The following is a 19,971-nucleotide window of genomic DNA, read 5'->3' as shown; positions in this document are numbered from 1 at the left end:
TGAAGCTGCGGAAGGGCGGAAGTTCCTGCGGGGAAGAACCGTCCGGCGAGCCCCGCGATCTTGGGAAGCTGAGTTCCCCCCTCGAGAACCGCCCCCCTCCCACCGCCCTTCTTCTTCCCCGCTGCCCGCGTATGGTCCCGCCGCGTAGCATCCTCTCGGCGCCCAGAGCCCGGGGGGCTTCCTGCTTGCCATGGCGAGCGGCAGCAGCCTGGCGGCGGTAGCTGGCCTCGCAAAAGCTCCCGCCGCTGGAGGCCCCTTCGCGCCCGCCGGCCGCCTGTCGGCCGCCTGCTCCTGGGAGTGCCGGGCGGACCTGGCGGGAGTCCTGCGCCTCGTCCCGGAGGGGGAAGCCGACGCCTGCGAGCCCCTGGGACCCCCGCTGAACGGGTGAGGAAGACGCCCGAGACCGGGGTGCCGGGGGGCGGGGAATACACAAGCCCCAGGTCGCGGGCCTTCCTGGAGCCCCGGGAGCCGTGAGAAGGAGGCGAGGGGCAGCCGAGACGTGGCCTCGAGGGGCTTGCGGGGGGGGGGGGGCTGCCCCTCTTCCAGACACCCCCCAACCCCCAGAATGACCGCCAAATGCTGAACAAGCATCAAACAACCACAGAGGCTTCCGCGTCGTGACTCAGCGGGCAGGGTGTAGTTGTGTGTGTGTTTTTTTGCACGAAAAGGATCCCAGGCACATCAGTTCCCGGCGTCGATCCCTGCCTTGGAAACCTTGGAGAGCTCCTGCCCTCCAAGTGCAGACCCGCCGCTATCAACTTTTCCCACATTGAACCCAAACACATTGCACTCGGGGGACCCAGTGGCGTAACGTGGGTTGTCAGCACCCGGGGCAAGGCAAGTAATTTGTGCCCCCTAACCCGTGGATTTTAGTAGGGGCAGAGAGCTGCGAGTGCGAGCGCCCCCTCCAGATGTTGTGCCCGGTGTGGCCAGCCCCCCTGCACCCCCACACTACGCCACTGGGGGGACCCGCTTCTTAAATCTTTGGCCATATAGTTTGCACGGTTGCACTTGGCATCTGCTGCGATCCAATTTGGATCAATTGGAAGTGGGTGTAGCAGCAGCCTGGCAAGAATACGCTCTTGTCCTCATTCCACTTTTTCAACCCACCCTTCCCCCTCTGGGATAGCTTTCTTACTCACTCTAGAACAGTGGTTCACAACCTTTTTTTGGCCGTGCCCTATGTAAGCACCTCGAAAATCCTGGTGCCCCCCCCCCCCATGACGTATAATTCTTATTATTCAAAAAGTGAACTCCTATTCACGTGGAGGAAGATTAAAAGGCCATTAATTTGGTCTAACTCATTCTTGAATTGTCCCCCCCCCTAAAAATCAAATTGCCCTCCTGTGGGGTGTGTACCCCACATTGGAAACCACAGCTCTAGAACAAGTCCCTTTTATAAGTTAGGTTCTGAAGTCTCAGCTCCGTTTTTCCATTCTGGCAACCTTGCAATGACCCTCCACTACCAAAACCAGGGGTCCCAATTTACACATGGTAGCTCCTGTTATTTTGGTTTAGCAGCTAGGTTTCCAAATCAGGGTAGTAGCCTGCTCTCCACTGAGAACACAGCCAAGGGCTCCAGAGGGAAGAGGTTCTCCCAGCACTGAACTAATCCACTAGAGGTTCAGTGGACAGTACTGGGTTTGATGGGACCAGTGCTCTGAATAGGTACAAGGCAGTGTCTTGTATAACGTTTATAGGCTCCAAAGCTGAGTAAACCTATTGGACACAGTGGGCCTTACTTTTGAGCAGATGGCCAAAGTTGTGGTACAAGCTTTCGTGGATCCAAGTACGAAAGCTTATTTTACAATGGCAGTGTGATTGTGTACATGCACCAAAGTAAGTATTATTTCACTCAGTGGGGCTTGCCCACAGATAAGTGTGGCATAAAACCTCTTTTAAAAAGTGCTCACAAGACCTTTAGTTGTTTTTGCTGCAACTGAGTAGCACAGCTAGGCAGAGAACTCCTGGGTCTTTTAACAGTTTTCTCAGAAATAGATTTTTCTTAAAGGTATTCCTCTCTTCATCTCTCTGCAATGGTTAACTGCAGCTACCAAAATAATTCTTTTTTTAAACCGTGCCTATGAATGGTAGCACTAATGAATTTCAGCAGCTACAGTGTTGAACTTAGATCTGAATTCAAGTCTTCGTTTTCCAAAGAAGCTCATTAACTGATCTAAAAGAGTAGTTTCACCAAGCCAACAATGGTCAGATACTCTAGTATCCTATCATTCAGATATAGAAAAAAAACATATTTGAACAATGTGGCAACAACAGGGGCAGATGCAGTCCTGTGAGGTATATCACTATTCTCTCATTTATTATAAAGATGGAGAGCTTAAGCTATATTGGTGATTATATCTTACCGTGCAATCCTGTGCACATTCATTCAGAAGCAAGTCTTGCTGTAAGTCCCAGTGGAGTTCATTTGCACAGTGCAGTTGGCACCCACAGGTTCTGATCTCAATTTAAAATGCAACACTATTCACCAACTAACACTTGTAAAAGGAGTATTTTAAAACACACACGCACACACTGTTATGAGCAGTTTGTCATTAACAAAACTTTACTGTTTAGTAACTGGAACTGTCAGTGCTTTGGCTAAATGTATAATTCTAGATGGACTTTCCCACCTTCTAGTGAGAATGTTGTGGTTCTTGAAGGACGATTACACAATGACAACGTCGCTCCATGCTTACTGTCCTTGCACTGTGACCCCCACGGTTCAGAAGAAATTATTGGTCTTGGCATTGTCAGTGAGGCCCGGAACATGGAAGTCTACGTTGGTGACGAGTACTGTGGAACTGGGAGAGGAGCGAAAGTCTTTACTGGCCAACATGACAGGTCAGTTGTTTTCTTCTTTTTTCTCCAGGTTGCCGACATGTTAGTTTTATGTGGCACACTGAAAGGAAAGAACTATATGCATTCCACGTCACAAAAAGCTTTTCTACCTGATCACCTGGAGGCAGCTCCAATGCATCATAAGGCTAGCGTACTCATTTCTTACAAGAGAATCATTTTTTAAATTGCATTTTTTTGAAAACTCAGGCATGGCATTTCAGGGAACCGTGGATGTATAGGAAGTCTATTTTAAAGAATGGATGGGGAAACTGTTGTTGGACTCTCAACTCCCACCAGCCCTAGCTAACATGACCAATGGTCATTGATGATAGGAGTTATAGTCTAGTAACCTCTGGAGGGCCACAGGTTCTCCACCCAAGTTTTAAAGCAAATGAAAGAGTTGTCATTTAAAAGAAAAAGGCCCAGTTTGAGATGGAAGATTTGGATTTTAGATAAAGCATGTTGTTACACTGCATAACCAAATTTTGTTGTTTCTCCTTTTTTTTATCAACTTATGCATTGATATTGCCATGCAGACTGCTTTCTGCTAGTGCATTGAAATGCAAAGCAACATTTAGGATGCTGGTTGGGAGCTACTGTTAAAAGAAGTTTCTCCCCCGAAGAAAAAGTGTCTGCATCTGACTCACTGAAGGGAGGAGGATAGAGGGTGAGAGGTTAGCAATGAGACCCTCTGTGGATAGGGCAACCAGCCTCATGCCACAAAAAAAAGAAAAGGCTATTGATAGGTAAAACTGTAGGTGTACTAGACAAAGCTGATCCTTCAACTACACGCGTTTCATGAAGTTTATATGGGAATGACATTGGGACCAGAGCCTTTATTATGCTTGTGCCCCTATGGCACATAGTGGCCTCCTTACCCCAGCGGTGGAGCATATGCCCATATTGCCCGGGGGGCCGGGAGCTGAAGGGCACTCTCCTGGGCGTCACATTCCAAGGGGGGCGGGGAAGCTGCCACCAACTCTCCTCCTACCCTTCACCACCGGCTCAGGCCTGACCCGACGGCAGAGTTGCTGCGGCCGAGGAGGGTAGGCAACATCATTGCTGCCCACTCTCCTGCCCTCCTCCCCCAGGTAAGGTCTGACCCAGAGGTGGAGCTGTGCCCAGGCATGAGCACTGCGGCCAAGGCACAGCTCCTCGCTCAGAGCCAGATGAAGGAGCCTGCTTTGGGGGTGCCTGTCTGTGCCCACTCACAAATTGCATCCGGGGCCATGGCCCCCATGGACCCCCCCCTTCCGCTACACCTCTGCCTTACCCTAAGTGTCAAGACGCCCTCTGGACCAGCATGATTGCATATGGAGCGAGGGGATGAAAGGACCCAATTCATGCATCCATGGAAGCCACACTTGTATATGGGGTTCTCCGGATCATAGTCTTTATACATACATTTTTATACTATGTTTAAATCATATTTGGACCCATCAAACCACTCAAAATATATCAAAGTTGTTGAGATTTTCAGTCATTATTTTCTTTTCTTTTCCTGGGCATCAGTATAAGCAGTACCTTGAAAAACAGCAGTAGGCTAATCTGTGTTGTGCTTCTTGTGAAAAGCTGTTGCATAAAACTTCATGTTGTTATACAGAATTTCCACAGCTTGTATTTTTTTTTATTTTCTAGCAAGAATGACCAGGTTTCATTATACCAAAAGTCACTTAAATTGGAGTGCTCCGCAGCCTCTTGTAAGATTAAGGTAGGAATTATTTCTAAAATTGTGGTTATCAATCTTATTAATTCAAAAAGGCAGCACCAATACAGTGCCATGCTCGTGTGTTCTGTTTTGAGTACTGAAATAAAAGGAGGAAATATGATTCCTTTCAAAGAGCAATGAGAGTCTTGTATCTACAGTCAGACCTAGTGTTGGCAACTGATGTGATCAGGAATCTCCTGGATGCCTTGCATTGACAAATCAACTTGAGCTGATGCTGGACTTTAAACAAGGAGCCTGTAGCAGGAAGCATACTGAGATTCTTACTTTACTGTGGAAATTTCTGGGAAAGAATTGAGAGGGGGAAAGACTCATGTAGGGCAGTCCAGTTCTGCAGCAATATCCCAGCCATCAATGTATCTGTGAGATGAAGAGGGGAACCACTGGGGGAAGAAGTGACCTACTCCTGTCCTGCCAAAGAAAAAACCAGCCCTGCATCATGGTGCTCCCTAGACAGCAACTCCATAATAATCACCTTTCAAAAAGTTTTCTTTTCCCTAGACCAAGTTTACTGCTTATAATCCATAATATTTTGTAGAGATAAGTGACTATTTAACTATTTCATCAGTTCACTCCTGTCTGTATCCTTCCCCCCTCCACCGTCCAGCTGCTGTCCATCCCTGAAAAGCAAAGGGTCCTCATCAGTAAAATCATAGTGCAAGTCAAGCCGGTCTGTGTGAACCCTGTGCCAGACATTGCTGCTCTAGGATCAGGAATAGACTTGGGCAAAGTGCAAACAATAGTGGAATCTATGGGATCCAAATTATCACCTGGGGCTCAGCAACTCCTGGATATGGTTGTATTTCAACAGAAGGTAAGTTATTTTCCTTTATTTGAAGCTATATATGAAATGACCAATGTCAGTGGTGAATGAGGTGGAGAACGGACATGGGTTCCCTGTGAGGGATGTATGGCATTTGTGTCCTGAGACAAATCGTATGAATGCACTTAGTGGGATTTCAGCCAATAAGGGCTGATATTCCCACTGCCTGGAGCGAGGGCAAGATTTGCCTTCTAGATTTCAGCTGTAGAACTAAGCTGGGATAGACAACAACATAGGCAGCCCTTATGTAACCTGCCAGACGAACAGAGCAAACTCCTTATGCTGGAGAGGAGATGTGGGGTTAGGCAAGGTGCCTGTCTATTCCCAGCTCTCCCAGCTCTGTCCACTTCCCACCAGCTGCTGCCAATGAAGTGATGCAAGGGGCATTCAGTTGGCACCAACCTCTCTTCCCCCCAGAACATGTGGGTGGGAGGGCCACTGGCAGGAAGCAGTGGAAAGCCCCTAAAGGATGCATTCCGAGGATGAGGATGGGGTAGGATTGTGTTGGGCCAAGATCCTGCTGCTGTCATACGAAAGCACCAGACTTGTTCTGTTCCACCTTCTGCCATCTCTGCCATGAGCAGCAGGGGCATGGATGTGGTGGCTGCTCTGCAAAGCCTCTTCACTGTGTGCGTTTGGGGGTTGGATTGCACCCTAATGGATTTTATCACTGTGATGTTAATAAGAGATAGGCAGTCCTTTAAAGCACCTCTAAGATCCTTTGGCAAGTAGGCAGTGAAGAGAAGAAGAGTGAAAATACTATGGATATCCAGTTGTGGATTGTATGATAGAAATGCAGTTGTGCAATGGGTCTTCTGGTTTCTCTTTCACCTCCTCCAGTCCCCCATACACCCCCAAAATCCACTCTGAAATGTCCCCCAGCCTTCTGGAGCAGAGTTTGGTGGTGCACAGGGGAACAAGGAAGGGAAAAAAACTTTTGCACGAGTGGATGCCTTTTCACGCTATGTTGAATTGCACCTTATATAGTTCATTTGTCTGCTGCCCTCTTCCTTTGCTCTGATTGCCCACATTTCCAGGTAATTTTGTTCTTCATTTATTGTACTACAATAGAAGCTCCTAATGTAGGTTGTCTCCCCATTCCAATTGTTGTGTTGTATACAAAATCATATTCACTGTACATTTCTGTAAGCAATATTAATTGGTACCTAAGGTGAACAGGAACCAACAAGGAGAGCAGGGTGCAATTCGGGAGCAGAAGGTGGTAGATATGTGATCAGAAAAGAACAAATACTCTTCCAGATTGAGAAGGTGATAAAACGGCAAGAGAAGTAGTCCCCAACCTCACGTTGCCTGTTCAAAACGAACAAGTCCAAAGCGATGTCTGATGGATAGGGCTGCATGTATTGGCTTGTTTGGGCTTCACATTTAAGTTGTTAACATTTTATTTCTATTAGAATGGTCTTCCATTTGGAGGCAAGTTACAAAATGTCTTTGGGAAAAATGGATTTGGGTTTGAAAACAATCATACCATCGATGGATTGAAAAAGGTAGTTGATATTGGAAGATTAGACCACTTGCCCAATGGGCCATCTCTTCCAAGAGCTCATGCAGCAGCTGGAATGGCTATAGAAGAATTAAAGAGGCACGCCGATATGAACAAACAGATTCCTAATGCAGAAAATGTATGTGAGACTCCAGGACTTCAGGCTCCGCAGCCCAGCTCTGTACTTTCTCAGAATGACTTCAAAGGTTTGGTCTCATCCTTTCTGCAAGAGCAAGGAAGTGAAAACCCAAACACACACAACTCCATGCTGCTTCCACTCCTTCAAACGGTATGCGGTCAAGTAAATCGGTTACGAATAGATGAAAGGAATAAGCACTGTGAGAACAGATCCGCATCTGAGGAGGATGGGATTCAGACTTTTGGGTGAGTCCTGACTGCAGAACTTCGCAAACTACTTTTACTTTGACAATTTCACTAGTGGCCAGAGGAAGGAAGGGAGGGAAGGAGGGGGCAGTTGGGATCCAGGTCACCAGTAAATAAAAGCGGGTAGTACTGAATAGTGTGGGGAGTATTAGTTCAGAAATCCCATTGACGGGACAGGAGCAGTTGAGCTGGAGAGGACTCTCATTAACCTTGGAGTTCCGGTTTCCCCCTTCAGCTGGGGGGATCTTCTGTCCTTTAGAGGCATTGCGTTGGAGGGCTGCAATTCTAACTCCGCAGTTTCCTGGGAGTAAGCCCCAATTCATTCAGTGGGACTTGCCTCTGAGTAGACCATTCCTTGGAGGCTTTGCTTTTGGGGTTGAGGGTGTTTGGGGTTGAGGGTGAGCAGAGAAGAGAAGAGAAGACAATTTGGCTGGGCATTTCCCCCCACCAGTTTCCCTTGCAGTGAACCAATGCTCTGTAGGAATCTTTTATCTTTGCTCCAGGGGCTTAGAAAGGGAACCAGGGGTGTCTGAGGTGCACAGGTAGGACGCCTCTACCCCTAACACAGAACAAGGCAGAAGATGACTGAGGCACTGAAATTAAGGACTGTGACACTAAATACTTCTGGGGTTGAGGGTGCATGTCATAATTTGGATGCTAATTAAAGCTTTGTGCATCTATTGAACTAGCACTGTAGGTAGAGGGGAAAAACCTGTTGCCCTGCTGTGCTAGTCAACTAATTGAAGGGACACAGTTTTGATTTTAAGCACATCCTGCATGCTGTCAGAGTAGGCCTTTCAGGTAGACTCAGCAAAAAGAGCAAGAGGGCTCCCAGAGACAGTAGAGACAGCGTACTTCCAACTAGGATGACACACATTGGCTTCTAAAGGGTGTTTGTTGAAAGTTAAGAACATTGCCACTAGCAATATATCACAGCTTATATAGCCTATATTTAGTATGGTTATTTAAAATGAGAGTTGTCATAGTGATTTGTAGTTAAAAGAAGATGGCAAATGTCTCCTCTTTTTTGCTCTTCAAAATATGGCAACCCTATACTTAGAGTGAAAAGATGAATGGTTATAATTTCTAAGTTTGCATTGTTAACTGTACAGTTCAGAATTAAATCATATTAGGTGTTCAGTAACATACTCCAGAAACACACTGACTCAGTGCCTTGTCTTCTGTTGAGGCATTTTAATTTCATGTAGTTAATATTCACAATCAGTTATATTTTGGGCTGGTGTAAATTATTTCTTGTGTGTCCGTTTACTGCAGCTTGGAACAGCAGCCTGTTTTTCTGCACATGGAAAAGGTCATCGCCAGAAACATGGAACTGATGGAGAAGAGATTGATGGACCATATTGATCTGCGTATGCAGAAACTTCAGGAACATCTAGATCATAAAGTTGCTGCACTGTTTGATTTGGTTCAGAATTCCAATAATGTTTCAAAAGAACATGATTCTGAAGAATGCTCAGATGGGAAGAGGTAAGCAGTCTTTGGGACATGGGAGACTTCAATGTAAGTGTTTTCCAAGGGCAACTATTTATTTTGCAAGCTTTTCAAAACTATGTGTATAAGCTTGTAAATACTTGAGACCTCAGTATTTGTACTTGTTACTGTAATTTCCCCAAGTATTGTACACTAATGTTAGTGTTTGTATATCTGTAACTTGCAAAAAACAACAACCCAATATTTTTTCGGTTCAGAGATCTTTTCTATATTTCCTTAGGACTTATTTATTCATAAACATTTCAAAAAAGTAACTGTTTTGGGGTGTTTGCCCCTCTTTCATTGAACTAAAGAAAAGTTCTCCAAATAAAGTAGTTTGCAGGTTTAACTGTGGTGTCTTATGTCCTACTGTAGGCAAGAATTAAATCAATTCTGTTTTCAGGCAATGACCAATTTACACACTTCCAGTTGTCACACGACTGCACCTGCGTACATTGCAGTGACCTGGAAGGGACCAGAAGGGGGGGGCGGGGGCATAACAGGGAGAAGCAGGCTTACGTGTCCTCTGCTGTCATGCACGATGACCTGGAACACAACCCCCCTGCAAATTGGGGGTTGCCTGTATTCGTTTATTTACATATACGAAGAGCCTTATTTTCGGAGAAGTGCAGATGTGTTCAGTGTAGGGTGTTTTATCTTGGCTTGTCTGCCACACCGATTCGTAGATGGTTCTTCTAAGGTCTGTTCCATTTCTTATACACCATTCACTCATCTCTTTGGCTGGTGCTGCAATATGCCATACATGTTTGAGCACACTGTTCCAGAATTAGAATTGCACATAAGGTGATATGAATTTCTCTGGTCTTGCAACAGGAACCAGCACAATTTCTAACAGTATAAGGTGCTTGGTTCTTTTGTGTTTTTGTCACATTAATTCACATTCTGCTTAGAAAACCAAGTAGAAACAGATAGCTTGAGTGCTTGTACGTCTGCGTAAATGCCCAAGTTGAAATCGTGGATCCTAAGAAGTGAAGGAAAACTATCTCCCATCCCCTCCTCCCCTATAGCCTCTTGCACAACCCTGAAAAGCCACTCCAAAGCCTCCTTCTGAACAAAATGGGATGGGGCACATGTGGCTGCTGGGGGGATGAGGGAACCTGAGATTTTCCTGCAGTGAAATTCCTTTATGGCAAGTTAGCTGAAGATTAATGTCTGATTTGGGGCAGTTCTCCCCCACTCCCTCAGAAATCCCCAACACCCCATCCCCTTCTGACTCCCAGAGAAGCTCTTTGTGGAGGTGTGCAGGTGGATGCAGAGGAGAGGAGAATCTAGGAAACTTCCTTGAGCTAACTTACCTGAAAATCCTAGTCAAAAGTATATTTTGCAGTTTCTCACCCATTTATCCTTCCCAAATAAGTTTAATTTCCCTTAAACCCAGTGGTGGACAACACGTCTGTGATGTTTTTATAGGCTATACTTAATCTCTCGTCCTTTTTTCATACATCACATTTTAAAGGTAAGATTGATGAAAACACAAATCTTCCAGTGTGTCTACATAAACCTAGGGTTCAAACTGAAGCAGGGAACGGGAGTGCTCTGTTAAGGGCTCTGCAACTTCTGGTATCTGTATCCTGGTTCTCGAGTGAATAAACGCTTCGCTGCCAGACCAGCCAGGAGGACAGCATTTGCAGCCAACACAACAAACGTAAGGGTATACAGGCTCTTGGATGGTGTATTCTGGCTTTCCTCTGGATGAACTTGAATAGAAGAATCTGAATGTAAAAAGCAGAAAACAAATGGAGAGTAAAATGTAGTTCAAAAATTTATTACCTCTATACCAGCATGTATATGTACACACCCACCCACACACCTGTACAATCATTGGGGAAATATCCCTTTCACTTTCATTCATTTGCTAGATTGAGTGAGAGATTGTTGAGGACCAAAGACACTGCTTTCCTGCAATTTGATGGCGATGCACTCTTCATCAGGGCTGTTATAAATGTTCATTTTCCATGTCCCTCTTCCCTTCCCTTTTCCCTTTTGTGTCATGCCTTTTACATTGTAACCGTGCAAGCAGGGACTTTCTTGTTTTATTTAACCGATTGCATATTAGCCAGCATGGGGTGCTTTTCAGCTGAAGAATGGCACATAAAGGCTCACAATAACAAATGAGTAAATAAATCAGTGTTGGGGGACCTTTGGTCCTCTAGGTGCTGTTGGATCCAAACCCCTTCAGCTCCAACCCACATCGCCAATGTGATGAAAAGGGTTTGACTCCCAAAAACTTGTGGAGAGCCACGGGTTCCCCATCATTTCTTTTACTGATAGTGTTTTAAGAACAGGGATATCTGTGTATATAAGATCACCCAAAGAAGCACCAGAAGGCAGTCTTCTTTCAATATACACACCTGAGCGATCCATAGAGCTGAGATCTCTCTTCAGGAGGATAGGTCCCACTGCAGCCTCCCCTTTCCATGTGTAGGAAGAAAGCTCTCTCTTATGTCGAGGGCGACAACCTTTGGTGCAGTGAGAATCAGGAGCCTTGCTGTCACAAATCAAAACTTCGCAACGGAGGTAAACAGATGGCTGATAGCGTAGGAACCTGAAGGAACTGAACCGGAATCTCCCATAATGTTCAAGGACTGGATAAGCCACATAAGTGTCGTCTTCTGCGCATCTGCAATAGAACGTCCACATCACTTTATAATGGCCAGCAGTCGCTTGATCCTATTTGCAGTAATATTAGATGTTTACCAGATAGGAAGTTGGTGGACTAATGTTTTAAGTGAAGAAAATGTGGAAAACAAATTACTCTGTGAATCTGACCCAGGACTACCTTGCCATCGGCCTTACAGAAATAGCCAATTGAACAGAGGTTTGGCCTAGTGGCCTGCATTTTGTTGCAATTGTATCTGTTTTAATCATTGGATTTTGAATTGTTTTCACCTGCTTGGAACCTTAAGGTTAAGGGTGGGTAATAGTATCTTGAATTATTCACCACCACCATCATCATAGCATCAGTATTGGGCAGTATAAAGAGATTAGCTATAAGAACACAGTCCGTAATAGAATACTCCCCACCTATTGGTAGATAATTTTATTATTGCTATTATTATTTATTAGATATATACTCCGCACCTTCTTCCAAAGGAGCCCAGCATGGCATACGCAGTGATACTAATGCAACTGAAACTTCTTTAAAAAGAGTTTAAAACAATATACTAAAACAGTTTAATACTGCTAAAAGCACTCACCTACTCTCAAACTAATGATTTCAAGGTTGCAAGGGTCCAAAGCCTAGGTAAACAGGAACACTATAAAAATTTCCCTAAAAGTTAATCACGGCAGCAACGGACGTCCCTCACTAAGAAGTACATTCCGCAAATGTTTACAAATGCTGTCTTTCACCATACTTCCTGTTCCCTGAGTCTCAGTCTTCTGGACTGTATTTTAGTCATGATAAACTACATAAATATATGTGCTTCTGATACTTGAGTCTCATTTTACCCTACAGTTTTTATGATACTTCAGAAATGTACAGTTTTGCATGCACACACCACAACAACATATTTCCGTTCTTTTCTCATTCGCCCACTGCTATGCAGGCTCCTTTAGTCTCAAATTAGTCCCATTTGTTTTCTTGTCCCACCCACAATCTCCAAGCCTTCTGACATGCTGCTCCCTATGGCCAACCCCCCCCCCCCACACTTATCTCCTCTGTTCACCAAACTGTTCATCAAACTCTTCCACTGCCAACTTACAATCTCCACTATCCCTTCGTTTTCTTTAAGGGTAGAAATTGTGTCACTTCTTCACATTTGAATTCCCCAAGAAGGACTTTAATTGTAAATGACAACCATACTGAACAGTTATAACGGCACTCACCCGCTTTTGACCAATTCATATTTTGGTGATGTAGAATCAAGGTTTGGTGACGCAGTGCAGGTATCCACAAACACTAACAGATTGGCGTCACTGGAATGCAGACTAACTTGTGCATAGAGTGTTTGGTTCAAGTCCACGAAGTATGGCGAATCAAGCATTTGGGAGAAAGAATCGGAATCGTAGAAGGCCATGCTGAGATTGAATCTACCTAAAGCACTTTCATCATCATTTTCTACATTTTTTGTTTCATACATGACTTCTACAGTTGAATTGTTTTCCATTATACACCTCACAATGAGGTCAACCTGTTTGTGGCGGGTAATCACATTGCCATTTGGGGAAGCAGTGATAGTGTTGGTATAAGTGATCGTGTGGTTTTCTCCCTGTGTAAGACAGAAGCAAAACATTACCCACTTTGCTTTTGGGGAAGAAAGGATATTGCAGTGAAGAAGAGCAAGCAGTGGGTCTTGGCTCAAGTTTTGGAATATAAAAACAACAACAAAGTCATCAGATGCTAGCGTTATTCAGGCACATCTTTAAATGATTACAGAATGGCCCAGCCTTTTGAGTTCAACCTCTTAGGTATTTAGCAGTTTCTCCACTAGAAGACAGTGAAAAGACAGTCTCTTGAAAAGAAAAGAAAAAAGGTGTTTGAATGCTGTAAAAAAGAATAAAAGTTCATTTAATTTGTTTGATGAAGTTCTCAATGAAAGGTATTTCCACAGTTCATCAGTTACACTATGATCCAAATGTCTGTATGTGGTAGCTAATCTGTATTCTATGTTTTAGGGTCAGCATAAGATAAGGAGGTGGAGGAGAGGAGAGGAGAGGAGACACACCAGCACTTGCCACAGTATTTATAATCTGTTATTCACTTTTTATGCTTTCTGTGCTCTGGTGTGCATGTGTCATTATAAGGAATGCAACCCACAGTCCTGGAAAAGAAAAAGGATGCATGTCCTGGGGGACATTTACTTCTGAGGAAACGAGTGGTGGATTGGACTGCCCTCTGTCCAGTCCATTGAGCTCATTTCATAATGCATGCCTATTCAGAAACAAGCTCCTCTGAATTTCCTGGGACTTACTCCTATTATACAAGTGTGTATAGGATTGCAGTTTTAATTGTATAATATTGGGATAAGCACAGGGATGTGAACCTTAAGTCCCATTCATTTCAGTGAATCTTTCTGAAGATATTCCAGCAGAATCCTACATATACCAATGAAAAGAAAGGAGCAAATCTTAGGCTGGTTTGTTCTGTGACATTTATGTTTCTGAGATACTTCTGTGGTGTCCTTCATGATATACTTTCTTATAGCCACCTCCCTGATTCTGATAGTGCTGATTTTTCCCAAGCAATCCCAACCAAGTGGAGAAAAAATGTTAAGATAAATCCAAAATTTGTCTGGGTAGCTCAGGCTTAAGTGCCTCTGGCAGCTTTTGTGTAGGTAGATAAGAATGGGCTGGAACAGGACAGACTTGGGTCCAGTCCTTGTCAGCTAGACTGCCAGGAGGCAAGCAAAATAGGAAACAAGATGGTTTGGCATAATGTGAGCTCAAAGGAACTGTTCACAGCAGCATGGTTTAACTGTTTCATTTTGTTTTGGTTTGGTTATTTTTACCGTTTTAACTGTTCCGCAACTGTTGAGTAGAAAAGAAAATGTCACTGGGTTTAATGCAACTGGTCTGCAAGATGGGTCATTTAGCGTCAAGTCACTTTCATCATAGCCAAGTGCATCCAAATACGATTTGCTGAGAATAACTGTCATCATGTCTGAAGAACAACTGATAGATTCTGGTAATATAAGGAAAGCAAAGAATAAAATACAATTCATATAGAACTGTCTCTGCTGTGGCAATGTCCCAGTTATTCTTTGTGGGCTCTAGCACTGCCTCCTATTGCACGACAACAAAATTCACACTGCAAGGACTATAGCAGGAGCAGTCATCCCTAACCGTCACATGGCTTTGCAGAATTTCAATCCCAGAGCATATGAAAGAGGCAAATTTGGCCAGACTGCCTGCCCTGTTTCAGAGACTAGAGAAGATGCTATAGATAATAATAATAATAATAATAATAATAATAATAATAATAATGATAATTTATTATTTGTACCCCGCCCATCTGGGCGGCTTCCAAAAATATATATTAAAATACTCTAATACATCAGATCATATTCATCTCTGCTTATTTGTACATACCACATTAATTAAAAGACTGGCATGTCTTCCATATAATGAATATTCAGTTTCTCTATATACACATATAAAACAGTCAGGAATCATTCTAGAGAAATTAGACTTACTGTTGGGCTCTGGTGTTGGTATTGGCTCACTTGTGTAGTGAGCAGAAAAGCCCTTGTATGAATTGGCATAGTCTGTAGACAATGCAACGGTCATCACATTGGAAGAAGACTGAAATGCAGCGGATTTGCGCCCACACACTTGTTCGATTAAGCCAGAGTCCGTTGTTGCACCATCATAGATGGCGAGGAAATCAAATCTGCATTTGTCATCTAGTTCTAGACTACAGGCATAAAGAAAAATGTCAAATAACTGATGGTAGCAACAGCAGCAGCAGTTTTTATTTTCATCTATGTGGTCCTTCAGTGACTTCCAGGTAACACACCTTAACTTACTATTTTTTAAAAAATATCCTAACCGTTTTCCAAAAGAAGCCCAGAATGGTTCTTATCCTGTTTTGCCCTGTAGGATAGGGTAGACTAAATGGTAGAGACTAGCCCATGGTCACCCAGTGAGCTTTCCGGATGAGGGGGGATTTGAACTTGGGTCTGGTGCTCTAACCACTACACCACACTGGTTGTTGATGATACGGTCTCCCCCCTCCAGTGGTACAGTATGTCATTACATTTTCATGATGAGCAGGGGCAGGGCTATATAACATCATGAAGATGCATAAGGATACCACACAAAACTCAATGTTTTAGTTGGGATCCAAAGAGCTGCATAGGCTCATGTGAGGGCCTTGTGTTAGGCCAAATGAATACTTGATTTTTGCGTGTTTTGCTCCTTGATCTATACAATTTCATCCCCAATAAGGTAAGATGATATGAAATATGAAAGTATACTTGCAAAATGTCATTGAAAGTTAAATTTATCTTGGAATTTTCTTCTGTTTGAATGTGCCATACGCAATATGCAAATTCTGGATGTGGCTTGGGGTAATTGGGGCTGACGAATGATCCAACTGGGCCAGTAAGGAAACCCCCGCAGTTTTCAATTTCGGCTGTGAAATAAACAGTCACCAGTTATATTTATCATACTAATATTGTACAAAACAAAATGAAGAATTAACCAGAAGCAGGCCATTCTCCTGAATATCTATGACCCACAGATATTTAGCATTACAGCTGCTAAATGGACATTCTTCATTGGCTCATTGGCAAATCATCATGCGCCACCTCGGCCTTTGACATGCTTGAAGTGTATGTGATAAATGTCTGTAAAATATAGCTCACTTGGAAAGTACAGGGTTGCCTTTTACAGCAAGCATGACAAGGTCTGGATTCTTGTGGCAACTTAAAGTGGCATGTGAGAGTGGAATACGCAGGATAATAGAAGGGCAATAAAAGGGCAATGATAATAGAAGGCTTGTTAAATACTGACTAGCTAGGCAAGCTGATTCATTTTCAAGAATTTCCCCCCTTATTGTCACTTATGAGGGACATTTGATGATGACTCACATGAATCTGGTGAGATGAAGTAATAAAATGCAAAAATGGTCCGTGTAAATTCTGTGGAGTCTGTTGATACGCGAAATGTTAATGAGCCAGAAGATGAGTGGAAGACGGGAACAGATATGTGGGTTTTGCACACTTGTCCCAAGAGAGGCGCATCCGTTGAAGGGCCATCATATACTTCAATATTTTCTCTGTCACATGTAGATGATGGATTGAATCTGGAGCGGTAGGGGAAAGACACCATTAGTTAATAAATACAGTGGTACCTCGGGTTACATACGCTTCAGGCTACAGATGCTTCAGGTTACAGACTCTGCTAACCCAGAAATATTACCTTGGTTTAAGAACTTTGCTTCAGGATGAGAACAGAAATCATGCTCTGGTGGCACGGCGGCAGCAGGAGGCCCCTTTAGCTAAAGTGGTGCTTCAGGTTAAGAACAGTTTCAGGTTCAGAACAGACCTCCGGAATGAATTAAGTTCTTAACCTGAGGTACCACTGTATAGCAGAGGATCCAGCTTGCCTTGTGTATGTATCACTTCTGTAGACTCAGAAGCACGCCCCCTTATGCTCAATTTATTTTTGGCACATATAAAACACCAAATTTATCATTTTCACTGGGCACTTCACAAATTTAAAAACAGTTTAAAAAATGGACGGTGTTGAGTTACATTGTTGCACTAGTGCAAATATTAGTACTAGCACAAATAGGTTTCCTTCCCTCTCCTTCCTCTGAGTATGCCCTGTGCCATCCCCAGATCAGTTCTGGAGGGTCAGGTGAACAGATTTCCATCCACGGAGGGGACGTGCCATTGCAAAAGTGGAAATCCACTGACGGAACAATTTGCTTAGCGCTACATTGAATACAGGATTGCAGCTTTGGAATTCTAAATGAGCAAAAGTGTTTGTTTGTTGTGGTTTAACAACAAGAAGCCATTTTGGAAAGTCCAGTTCCATAAGTGGTTCACTTTCTGCCGTGGAAGGCAGCTATTTGGAAATCACAAAGATACACAAAGACTAAAAGTAAAGGTAAAAAGACTAGCATCAGAGTCACACACAAACACACGGCTTGAATGTTAGCTCAAAATAAGAACCTGCCATTGGCTATCATTCCCTGTGAATATAGTGCCATGTTCCTCTTTCTCTTGCTATCCCTCCTTTCTATAGTTTACCTATGAGACCTGCGGGTGTAGGGTGCTACAGAAATTCAATAAATAATAAAAATAAAATAATGCCTGAGAAATTAAACAATTTTAGATGCAAGTGCCAATAAGGGCTGCAAGGGGGCTAATACTTCCTTGAATCGAAAGCACCTTTGTGGAATGTGGAAACAGCTGTAACCTAGTTTGGAATACTTGAAGTATAAATTTTAACCTTTCAAATTGTTCTACATATAATGTATTCCTTCCTTTTAATGAGATTGGAGCACATGGTATGTTATTTTATGGTTTTTAAGATTATGAGAATGTTTGAAATATATGCCGTGGCAAATGAACTATTTTTTTAAAAAAGAAAAGAAAAACTAGCTGTTGGTACAACCTTCTAAAATTCAGTCTTATCAGTGTACTTTAGCTGTTCTTCAATCAATCTCAAAGTACTTGAAAATTAATCTCAAATATGTGTTTTTCAGCTGTACTGTTCAGAACCCATTGAAAGAATACTCACTCATGGGAAGAGAAGATGAGTCGGATTGTTTCATTCACATGCACAGTTGTATTAACATCTCTCTGTATTTGCCAGATACAATTTTCATTTGCCTTGAGTGTAAGCAGCAGTGCTTTATAGTTATTGTTCAGTATACCACCACATGCACTTTTTGCTATTTTTATAAAATCAGAAACCATTGGTTAATCTCAGTAAGATTTTATGGAAGACCTTGGCCTAAAACATCTAATGATCAATCACTAGTAATGATATATATAGATCTCATAGACCTCTCAAAACAGCCATTTAATCATTTTATTGCATGCATTACAATATGCTTTGAATTAGAGCACCAGAACAGTTGTTCTTCCAGCTGTAGACAAAATCCTTATCAACTGTTGCAGCCAAATATAATTTAAGCTGCTTTCCCTGTTCCTGAGCATCACTGTATAATTTCCTAAAGTAGCAATTTGGATTTTTTAAATGCTTTGCAAAATGTGGAAATGCCAAACCAAGCGTGAAAATTTAAAGTGACCATCACAGGGTGTTGTTGTTGCTTTTACCTACCCGAAATAAAATACTTAGTTTTTATATATATGCAATGTAAACAGATATTTGATTGCCAAACATTGTTCCCAAATAACATCTGGAAACAATTCAGAGAAAGTGAGAAAATGATTCTCATTCTTAAATCATGCCCAGTGAAATTCAGGTTCTAAAACTGCAGACTTTTGTTTCGCATTTAAAGCAAACATTGTGATTTAGAAGCAGTTGCATCTTAAGAGTGCATGGCTTTAAATCAATTTTTTTTAAAAAGGTTTTGAAACTTCCATACCTTGGACTTCGTTCAGCTTATTTTCAGCAAGAGTCAAACCAAATAAAAGTGCTAAGAAAATGCATTGCCGGAAAGCTTCCATTTTGCTGAAGACAGGTGGTCACTTTTCCTGGCCCTTTTTATATCTCTGCTTATTTCATAATCATTCTGGCCCACATGGTTCGATAATAGCTTGCATAATCTCTGCAGATCTTACTGGTGCTTTGAGCTGCGGCCAGAGATACCTGTGAGAAGGCCGCAGGTGTTGCATGACATGCTAGGTGTGCTAGATAAGCAGGGGTGGGCAGGCTTGTGTTGTGTTATCTTCTGTGAAAATGAAAACGTAAAAACCAAAGACCTTGAAGGTCCACCAACAAGAGCCAGTTGTAAAGTAGAGGCTCAGGAGGGAGGCACAATTTAACAGTTATGGGAAGGGGGCCTGTGAGCACATGGTCAGCCCAAAACAAATATACCCCTCCAGGTTTGGCCCTAAACATTCTTTCAGTTTTTGCGTGTGTTGCAGTTGCTCAACGTCACTCATTGCGACAGAACTGACCTAGAGTGCAAGCCTTCTTTGGTGAGAGATGGGGAAGGATTGGCTATGTTGCTGTATGTCACTATAGCTGAATACACATTATACCTTCCATGCACATTCAAAGCACAATTTAGCCCCTCCAAGAATTCTGGGCACCATAGTTTGTTAAGGGTTGCTGGGAACTGTAGCCCTGTGAGGGGTAAACTACATTGCCCAGAATCCTTTGGGGGAAAGAATGCGCTGGGAACGTGCTTGAAAGGTATGATGTGTGTGCAGCGTATGTTGCCGTAGATGAAGGTGGGTGAATGAGTGGGTTGTCAATTATGCTTAATGTGTTTTTGTAGGCTAAACATTGCTGTTTAACAACTGGTTGACCGGGGATTAGTTATCTGTACGGCTGGTGGGAATGCATGATAGTAAGACTTGGATAAGGACAATGTATTTGGGAGAGGTTACTGGGCAGGCGAGTGTGCTGCAGCTTCTATCTCCATTATTTTATTTTATTATGAATTATGCCATTTTGTGTTTGCTGTATATGATTTTTATCCACAATCTTCTTCTAAGAGAATGCTCTATTTTTCTTTTAAATATGCCACTTTAGATGCGTGTTTTATACTTGACCTTTACCGGTATTATTTTCTTTTGACATCTTGCAGTGTTA

At 43.0% G+C, this 19,971-nt stretch overlaps 2 protein-coding genes across 3 annotated transcripts; one reads left to right on the top strand and one right to left on the bottom strand.

Moving 5' to 3' along the window:
• Positions 1 to 6: 6 nt before the first annotated feature.
• On the top strand, positions 7 to 9,118 carry LOC310677181 (ATPase PAAT). Its single transcript, XM_083439701.1, has 6 exons — positions 7 to 384; positions 2,641 to 2,844; positions 4,480 to 4,552; positions 5,175 to 5,381; positions 6,806 to 7,278; positions 8,554 to 9,118. Exons 1-6 carry the CDS (start codon positions 191 to 193, stop codon positions 8,768 to 8,770), a joined length of 1,368 nt encoding a protein of 455 aa, XP_083295827.1. The 5' UTR covers positions 7 to 190; the 3' UTR covers positions 8,771 to 9,118.
• A 160-nt stretch (positions 9,119 to 9,278) lies between these two features.
• Positions 9,279 to 19,473, bottom strand: LOC310677176 (CUB and zona pellucida-like domain-containing protein 1). Of its 2 annotated transcripts, XM_083439681.1 has the most exons (10): positions 19,416 to 19,454; positions 18,797 to 19,020; positions 17,983 to 18,136; positions 16,323 to 16,537; positions 15,712 to 15,865; positions 14,925 to 15,145; positions 14,241 to 14,413; positions 12,619 to 13,001; positions 11,142 to 11,410; positions 9,279 to 10,502 (listed from the first exon to the last, which is right to left on the bottom strand). In XM_083439681.1, exons 2-10 carry the CDS (start codon positions 18,876 to 18,878, stop codon positions 10,330 to 10,332), a joined length of 1,824 nt encoding a protein of 607 aa, XP_083295807.1. In that variant the 5' UTR covers positions 18,879 to 19,020; positions 19,416 to 19,454; the 3' UTR covers positions 9,279 to 10,329. The 2 variants fall into 2 exon arrangements, with proteins under 2 accessions (XP_083295807.1, XP_083295808.1); XM_083439682.1 differs by lacking the exon at positions 18,797 to 19,020 and having other exon boundaries at positions 19,416 to 19,473.
• Positions 19,474 to 19,971: the final 498 nt, after the last annotated feature.

This window comes from Podarcis tiliguerta (assembly GCF_965153285.1).
Source record: "Podarcis tiliguerta genome assembly, chromosome: 5".
In the NCBI taxonomy this organism is placed as follows: domain Eukaryota; kingdom Metazoa; phylum Chordata; class Lepidosauria; order Squamata; family Lacertidae; genus Podarcis; species Podarcis tiliguerta.
Note: the sequence above shows the minus strand (reverse complement) of the source record. Positions and strands in the feature narration are given on the sequence as shown.